A 9,316-nucleotide genomic window follows, 5' to 3' on the forward strand; every position below is an offset into this window, starting at 1 on the left:
AAGACAGCAAGCAAGCAATCCAATATAGATTAAACATGTGCAATTCCTCAAAATGTATTTTCATATTCATTATGCTGCACACGAAAAGTCAAATCAACAGGGAAAAAAACACAAGGGCAAAAGGGGGGGAAAGGGTGGACATCACTGAGATAGATTCATCTAAGTCAACTAAATCTAAATCAATTCAATCTAAATTATTCCTCTGATTAAAAAACTTTCAGCTATTCCTTAAAACCATTTGAATAAAGTCTAAACTCCTGATGCTACCATTCTATAATGTAGCTACAAGTCACCTTTGCTTATTGTACGTCCTTTCAACTCTCCCCTAGAGAGAGTTACTCTAAGGAAGAAAAGGAGATCCACAGAGAAATGTAAATTAAAACAGCTCTGAGATACCACTATACATCTCATGGATTGGCTAACATGACAGGAAAAAATAATGTTGAAGGGGCTAAGGGACGATTGGGACACTAATACATTGTTGGTAGAACTGTGAATGGATCCAACCATTCTGGAGAGCAATTTGGAACTAAGTTATCAAACTGTGCATAACCTTTGATCCAGCAGTGTTACTACTGAGCTTATATCCCAAAGAGATCTTAAAGGAGGGAAAGGGACCCACATGTGCAAAAATGTTTTTGTAGTGGCCAGAAACTGGAAACTGAGTGGATGCCCATCCATTGGAGAATGGCTGAATAAATTATGGTATATGGATGTTATGGAATATTAATGTTCTGTAAGAAACGACCAGCAGGATGATTTCAGAGAGTCCTGGAGATACTTACATGAACTGATGCTAAGTAAAATGAGCACAATCAGGAGATCATTATACATGATAACAAGATTATGTGATGATCAATTCTGTTGGACATGGCTCTCTTCAACAATGAAATGATTCAAACCAATTCCAATGATCTTATGACGAAGAGAGCAATCTACATCCAGAAAGAGGAATGTGGGAGCTAAGTGTGGTTCACAACATAGTATTCTCACTCTTTTGTTATTTGCTTACATTTTATTTTGCTTCTTTCCATTTTTGTTTGTTTCTTTTACTGGGGTTTCATATGGTTTTTCTTATGAAGCATGATAATTGTATAAATATGTATACATATATTGTATTTAACATATATTTCTACCATGTTTAAAAAGGAAAGAAAAGGAGATCCAGCCAACAATGAATTGCTTTACCAGGGTCCAGAGATTGGCTGGAAAAAAACCTGCTTACTTCTTCTCTGCCCTTAACATCTGACTGCTCCTTCTCCAAACCTGGTAAAAGGTGGGAAATTATTTAATCAAATCATTCATCCCTTACTCAGCTCAACTTCCCTTCTTCCTTCCTTTCTTGGAAAGATCTCTAATTTCCATAGAAGTTGGAGGTATAAGAACAGATGCAAGTGGAGTTTCCTTGTTGGGGTCAACTTTGACTTGGCCTGGCCATTTCCATCCTGGTCTTATTATCTCAGTAGTAATATAGAAATAATGCAGCCACAGGTCACTACTTCCCTCTCTTAGTTCCTGGAAAGCTTTTTAGAGTCCAGCTGTGTGCTCCGCTAACTTAGGAATCTTCTTGTCATTTTTTTTCCATGACATCTCTGACTGAAGCGAGCCCTCTCTCAATAAAAGGGAGAAGAGATCCACACATTAACCATAAAGTAACTTGGAAGCTATTGAATCCATTTCTCAAGCCTGCCTTCTCCCTACTAGCATCATGAACATCTCTGGAGCTGTTCTGTCTTTGGTTGTCATTGCTGCTGCCTTCTGCTGTCAAGTTCGTGCCTCACCCTGTAAGTGTTCTTCCCATCTTTCCCTTTGACACAGAATACATAGGGAACATTCTTTTATTTCTGCATTGCCTTCATGTATTAGAGATAGAAAGGATCTCTTGTTTTACAGAAGTGGACATTGAGATCTAGAGAGAAGTAGTCTAAGGTTACAATTAGTTAATGGGCGACATGGGGCTAGAACCCAGGCCTCCTTATATCCAGTCTGGTGAACTTTCTATTTCCCCATGTTGTCAATGTTCTAATCAAAGCTCCTCAATATAGCAGCCCCTATAATGATCAGTGATGTATTTGAGAAGAAATTTCTTGATTAAGGCAGACATGTTTCTAAAGCTGGATAGGAACCCTTTCCTGTGTTTTGCTTCAAATGCTTCAACATAAATTTCATAAGTAGTGATTTGAGAAGGAGTAAGAAGGCCATAGAGACATTTTCAGATCTGGTACTTCTTTGTACTGAAGCTAGGGTACTGAAGTCCCAACATTCAACTCACCTTGGATCCTGCTAATGATTAATACCTTCTGATTTCAACTTAGGAACATAGTAGGTTGGCATTGGGGGAAAATGGTACAAGATTGTCCTATTTTATTCATGAGAAAATTAAGGAAAGGGGCTTAAGTAACTTATGATGGGTCACAGATCATGTAAATCCATGCCCACCTAGAATATTCTTAGACTTATCCTGGGAATGAACTGTAGTTCTTAGACCAGATTAGAATGGAGGCTATCTGTGTACCTTCTCTTCTTTCCCCTTCCCTTTCTTGAAATACTGATGCTTATGAGACAAAAATGATAAATCCTCCTAAAACATCCTTCTTGGTCTTCTTTCAGTTGGTTCTGGCATCCCAACCATTTGCTGCTTGCAGTTCCACAACAAACGTATCTCTTCAAAATTGGTAGTAAGCTATCATATCACCAGTAGTCAATGTACCCAAAAAGGAGTTGTGTAAGTTAATGATATTTTTCTCTCCTCCTCATCTACTCTATAATGTTCATTTCCTGGGGACCAAGAGAGGTAAAATTCAGATTTGACAGGTGGACTTGGGGGAGATGAAATATGACAAGTTCAGACCTTCAGAACTTTTTGTAGACAGACTAGTGTCCTCATTGGAGCTATTCCTACAAGTGATGAAAAGAAAAAGTGCTATGAACAATTATGTATCAAATCCACTGGTATTAATTAATTTGCACATAAGATAATATCCTTGAACCATAAGATGCTAGAGCAGGAGGGATCATCACAGTGACTAAACATAATCTAGCCTAGTCAGATCATTTGACAAAAGAGGAAACGAAAGCTCAGAAGGTTGGCATTTTCCCCCCTTAAATTACACAGCAAATTAGCAGAAAAACTGGCTTTAGAACCCAGATCTCCTGACTTCTCTCAAGTGCTGTTTCATAAAGGTTTGCCATATTTGTTCTGATCTGAGTATCTACATCTGACTTTGTCATTGAGTGGTTCTGAGCAAGTCATTTCTATTCTTTTGGCCTCAATGCCTTCCTCTGTAGAATGGAGGTGGGGAGAAGAAAAGAGAGACTGTCAAAAGTTCCTCCCTCCACTTACATTCTCATACTACCCTTCCTTATAAAGATCCCAAGGAGAGATCTTCAAATCCAAGAAAGGGGGGAAGTTTGAAATGGGTTTTTGGTCCCTCATTTGGGATGGGATGTCACCCACCACCTGCAACCCAATCCATAATTAATCCAAAGCTGAATCTCCAAAACTGGAAAGTAGAACACAATAATCTGGGAAGAAGGGAATAAATTGAGGAAAATGATGAATACTCTCTATTTGAATCTTCAGAGACTACCATTCATTCAACCCAGGATACAGGACAGTTCCATTTGGGCAGGGGGATAGTCCTGAGAGAAATTCCCACTGGGTTTCATTTTCCAATGCCAGTTCTAGGATAGTAAAGGGGGGTTGAGAGAACAGGATTAGAGTGGGATGCTTCATCCTCCTGGGCTAAATCCATAAAGTCATTCATTAAAGGTCCTTTCCTTCACAGCTTTATCACAAAAAGAGGCTCCAAAGTCTGTGCAAATCCCAAGGATCAATGGGTCCAACATTTAATGAAGCAACTGGACAACCAAAAAGTCAAGATCCAGGAAAGTTCCTGACCCTTCCTCTTAGCCCAGCCTGACCTGATATTAAAGCAGTGCTGAAGAATAATTTATTTTGTGACCACCTCCCTCAGGTTGAAACAGTTTATTATAATTTTAATATATTTTGTCCTATTTAAATTGATAGTGTTCAGCTTTCTGTGCCTTGAGACTTTGTGTTTTTATTATTGTTTTTTGTAACTTACCCTTGAGTCAGTCCTTTTACTTCTGTGCCTTAGCCTTTATGTGTATAAAATAGCAAATAGTCCATTTCTCTCCTTCCTACCTCAAAGGGATATTGTAAAAATTGGTATGAAAATCCATGTGAAAGGTGTTTAAATCTTCTGGAGAGAAGTCATATTGAACCCAATGTATCAAAAATGAATGTTCTTATGGGGAACAATGCTACACAATGTATGACCATTGAATTTCTATAGAAAATATATTTTTGTTTATAAAACCTGACAGCTTGTGTTTTCTTGCATTTGTTTTGGAGGCTAGAGCTCCTAGGGTGGGAGGGAGCTAAGGTGAGGGATGGAAGGGAAGCAGGGCCCAGAGGATGCAAGAACCTCATGCTTGTTATCTTTCCTGACTTAGCTGGAAAAATCTTCATTTCAGAGTGAGCCAACTAGGAATAGAATGAAAAACTTCCATCATTCTACCCCATCTACTTCCCAATGATCTGATTTGCCACATGACTTTCTCCATTGTCAGTCCTACTTTAGAGTCCTAAAGTTATACAATGCCAGTTTGAAGGGGGCCTCTGAGAAATTTCAGGAAAAATCATACTAGAAGCCAGAATTCTCTCTACAATAAAATTACCTTAAACTGCTCCATTAAGGGACACATGTTATCTTCTGAGCAATCTTTTCAAGGTTAGCGAAGTGCTCCTTCCTAAGAATTCATTCCATATATTAAATTTTAACACTGCTTCTCTAAGCTTGGAATTCATTTGAGCTTTCTCTTTTTCCCCATGCCCATATAATCATAATTCTCCATATAAAAGATGACAACTATTTTGCTTCTCCAATCTCTGTATAAATCACCCTTTCCCTGGATATATATCCCTGCTTCCTTCAAATGGATTGTAAAAGGAGGGTCTCCCATCTTCTCATACACTCACTTGGCCTAAAGTTTTTGCTTCAACTTATCAATGTCCTTTCATTAATGGGGAAATTTACTATGACTGCCTCCCTCAACCTGCTCCTATCTGTTCTAAGCCTGTTCAGACCTAGGCATACCAGGAAAAGTTGAAAAGAAGGAAAATTAGTAAAGAAAGATCTCCCTGTAAATCACTAGGGAAGAGTGTGGGAGAATTGTAAAAGAAGGGCAGGAACAAAGTTCCTTTCAGGATTTTCACTCACATCAAGACATTATCTTGCCATTTACTCAGAAGATGCACTTTCAGACAAGATTCCCTCCAAAGACTATGCCTTGGGGGAGGTAATCTACTCAGCCCTGAAACTTCCACCCTTCCAGCTAAGCTGTCTTTATTGATGGAGTGAATTTACCCTTGCAAGTCCCAGTAGCTCAGCAGTCTCACATCAGATTTGTCTTTACATCCCATTTAATTATCCATCCAATCCATCTTCTCGCAGTGTACCCCACAGCCAACATTCCTAATACATCTTTCAACTCCTTTCCCCTCCTGACTTAGGAGCCCCAATTAAATCAGTATTGCTATGGCTTCTGAAAAAGACACAATAATCAAGCTCCCAATGGCTCCACTCACTACCCTTGGGATTTACCAAAAGACATCTTCCAGCTCTGGCCTATCTTTCCTTTGATATATTGTCTCCACCATTGCAATGTAAACTTCTGGAAGCTTACTATCTCAGCTTTTATAGTTTTGTTGTCAGTGCCTAGCATGGTGCTTTCCATAGACCAAGCTTTTAACAAAGGCTTTTTCATTCATTCATTTGTTTATCAAAAAAATGAGGTGGTGGAGATATGGTTAGATGAATTCAGAAAACAGCATGGTCTAATCTGATGCTCTCCCAAAGACCAGATGATCCCCCACAGAAGAGGTAAAGGAATCAGCAGGCCCCAATCTGGGACAGGCTAATATCAAGATTGTATATTGCTCTCTGCAAAGACAGAGTCAACACTTAATTTTAACATGCACTGCTAATAACTTTTACATAATTTTCTAAAGTCTAGACAATCAATAAAACAATAAGTTCTCTTTATTGTAACATTTACCAAGGGGTAAATGCTCCCAGAAAATTTCCCAATAGCACTAAGTCACATCTGGAGAATAGAAATAAAGTATGGAAGGCAAAATGTATAATAGGGGAGGATATGGGTGCCAACCATGAGACAAGAGAGGAAGAAACACTCTTGGCAAACAGTTTGGACCTCAGGGAAAGGATCAGAAGTCTTGTGATGTAAGAGGCAGGCTAGAGGTGATTATGAACTAGGCCTAAACTCTTTTATAAAAGGAAAAGAAATGTCTTGGATAGGAGAAAGGTTTTTTTTTGTTGTTGTTGTTGTTTTTTTAATAATAATCACTTGAACCTGAATTAGCTGAGAAATTTAGATGGCGAGCATCTCATTGGAGGAGAAATTGGTGAGTGTTAGTGTTTAGGAGCAACTACATGGTACAGTGGTTAAGATACTGGGCCTAAATTCAAGAAAATTCAATTTCCTGCATTGAAATCTAGCCACAGACACTTACTATGTGACTCTAGACAAGTCACTCATCTGTAAAATGAGCTGGAGAAGGAAATGGCACACCACTCCAGGATCTCTGCCAAGAAAACCCCAAATGGGGGCATGAAGAGCCAGACATAAGTGAAATAAATAAACAGCAATAACAATGACAAATGTTTAAGGAATGGTCAGGAAGTGTTATCGAGCAAGTAAAGGATATACTGATTCTCCCACCAGGACCCATAGTGGATCAAAATCTGAACAAAGATGCCACCTAAGTGGAAAGTTTAAGATTCTGAGGGAAACAAATCTTTTAAGCAAGTGTAGGAAAGTGAAAGGGTACCTAAGAGAAAAAATATCTACAATGGAGGGAAGTGTGTCCATCACACAATGGAAGATCCTAAGCCATAGAAAGGAGCAGGGAGACCTGGAATGGGATATTAGGGATAGGCTGGAAGTGGATAAAGAATGAAGGAATAGATTACAAGAATGGAGGAATGTACTTTGATAGTTAGAGGTTCAGAATTACTGTGATGCAGCATGTGAGAGCAGTTGGAGATATACTTACAATTGGAAAGTGAGTCTAGGGCCAGGTGTCTTCAAACTACGGCCCTCTGGGCCAGATGTGGCAGCTGAGGACATTTAACCCCCTCATCCAGGGCTATGAAGTTTCTTTATTTAAAGGCCCACAAAACAAAGTTTTTCTTTTTACTATAGTCCAGCCCCAACAGTCTGAGGGACAATGAACTGGCCCCCTATTTAAAAACTTTGAAGACTCCTGCACAATCATAGTCTGCTTGTGGCCCTCCAGACCTCAGCAGGGATCTTAACTGTCCAGTGCATCAATCTATCAGAACTACTTCTGGGGGATACTGAAATGTAAGCCTGCAAACACAAGAAATCATGGTTTCATGGCACTATAACTAAGAAAAGTCTGGAATCCCATCTCTGAGGCAGATGAGAGCAGTTGCAATGAGTTAATGAAGAAGGTGAATTAGAGGTAATATGAAGGGATGGAGCCAAGATGACAGAGTAAATCCAGGAAGCTGCTCTACCTCTCCTTGTTTCCTTCAAGAACCACATAAAACCAAGCCTCTGAACAGAGTCTGATTGAATGAAACTATTCTCCAGCTCAAGATAGATTGGAAAACTTCAAGAAAGGTCAGTCTCACTGGGGTGAACAGGGTGTTCAGCCTACATCAGAGAGACTCTGGGAAAGCCAGTGAGATTATTTTCTTAATCATAGTAAATCAGCAACTAAAACACTCAGTCCTGGCTCAGTAGAATTGCAGATCAGTGGAATAGCTTCCAATCGTAGCTCAGAAAGCAAATTCTTGGAAAACAGACTGTTTTTTTGAAAAGAGCAGGCAAAGTTACCCCTTGCAAACACAAGGGGCACCTGTGTTCAAAGCCAAGGTTGTACAGGAAGGTTGGGCTAGTGTGCCCTTTACCCTAGGAGCAGAGATCAACTATAAAAGTTTAAAAAAAAGAAGAAGACGAAGAAAGAGGAAATACCAAAAGAAAAAGAAAGAAAATAAACATGATACAAAAAAGAACCTTGATTATAGAAAGATACTATGATGACAGGGCAGACTAAAACACCAACTCAGATGAAGACAAAGGTCCACAGAAGAAATCTCAAAGAGTGATATAAATTGGTCTCAAGCACAAAGAGGTTTCTTGGAAATGGTCACAAAACACTTTAAAAGGCAAATAAGAGAGGTAAAAGAAAAAATGAGAAAAGAAATGAGAGGTGTGCATGAGAGTCAACAGCTTGGAAAGGAAGAAAAAAATTGTCTAAAGAAAAGAACTCCTTAAAAAGTAGAATTAATCAATTGGAAAAAGAGATACAAAAGCTACTTGAAGAAAATCACACATTAAAAACTAGAGTGAGGCAAATGGAAGCTAATGACTCTGTGAAACAGCAAGAATAAGTCAAACAAACCAAAAAAATATGAAAAAATGGAAATATTTCATTGAAAAAACAGCTAACCTAGAAAATAGATCCAAAAGAGACAATTTAAAAATTATTGGCCTACTTGAAGGCCATGACCAAAAAAAAACTGGATAGCATTCTTCAAGAGTTCATTAAGGGAAACTGCCTCAATATTCTAGAAACAGAGGGGGAAATACTCATTGAAAGAATCCATCAATCACCTTTAGAAAGAGATTCCACAAGGAAAACCCCAAGGAGCATTGTTATGAAACTCCAGAACTACAATCTCAAGGAAAAAATACTGCAATCTGCCGGACAAAAACAATTCAATATTGAGGAACAACAGTCAGGATCACCCAGGATCTGGCAGTTTCTACAATAAAGGATTAAAGGGATTGGAATATCTTATTCCAGAAGTTAAAAGTCCTGAGGTAACAACCAAGAATTAACTACCCAGTGAGATTCAGCATCGTCTTTCAGAGGAGGCAATGGAGCTTCAATGAAGTAAGAGATTTTCAATCATTTCTATGAAAAAAACTAAAATAGAAAATTTAACCTACAAACACAGGATTCAAGAGAAGCATAGAAAGGTCAACAGAGGGAAATATATATTATTTAAAGGTTAAACTTTACATCCCTAGATGGGAAAATGATATCTGTACCGCTTGAGAACTAAATCTGTCACAGAGGCAGACAGAAGGAGGCATCACCTAGACTGAGGGTATGGTTGAGAATAAACTCTGATGTGATGATGTCAGAGAAAAGGGCATTAAGGGGTGGAAAATGGTTTGTACTAAAAAAGGAGGAAAGGGGAGGCATAATGGGGCAATTAGATCACATGAAGAG

At 38.7% G+C, this 9,316-nt stretch overlaps 1 protein-coding gene across 1 annotated transcript; it reads left to right on the plus strand.

Annotated features, from left to right (window-relative positions):
- The first annotated feature begins 1,680 nt into the window (after positions 1-1,680).
- Positions 1,681-4,347, plus strand: LOC127562065 (C-C motif chemokine 3-like). The gene is made up of 3 exons (XM_051997498.1): positions 1,681-1,784; positions 2,611-2,725; positions 3,789-4,347. The coding sequence occupies exons 1-3, from the start codon at positions 1,709-1,711 to the stop codon at positions 3,898-3,900; spliced, it is 303 nt and encodes a 100-aa protein (XP_051853458.1). The 5' UTR covers positions 1,681-1,708; the 3' UTR covers positions 3,901-4,347.
- The last annotated feature ends 4,969 nt before the right edge of the window (positions 4,348-9,316 follow it).

This window comes from Antechinus flavipes, chromosome 4 (assembly GCF_016432865.1).
Source record: "Antechinus flavipes isolate AdamAnt ecotype Samford, QLD, Australia chromosome 4, AdamAnt_v2, whole genome shotgun sequence".
Classification (NCBI taxonomy): Eukaryota; Metazoa; Chordata; class Mammalia; order Dasyuromorphia; family Dasyuridae; genus Antechinus; species Antechinus flavipes.

Bases quoted from the DNA above. Each gene is read 5' to 3' on its own strand.
- LOC127562065 (XM_051997498.1), top strand. From the start codon at position 1,709: ATGAACATCTCTGGAGCTGTTCTGTCTTTGGTTGTCATTGCTGCTGCC. The intron at 1,785-2,610 runs GTAAGTGTTCTT...GTCTTCTTTCAG, and splicing joins TCAAGTTCGTGCCTCACCCT to TTGGTTCTGGCATCCCAACC. The intron at 2,726-3,788 runs GTAAGTTAATGA...TTTCCTTCACAG, and splicing joins TGTACCCAAAAAGGAGTTGT to CTTTATCACAAAAAGAGGCT.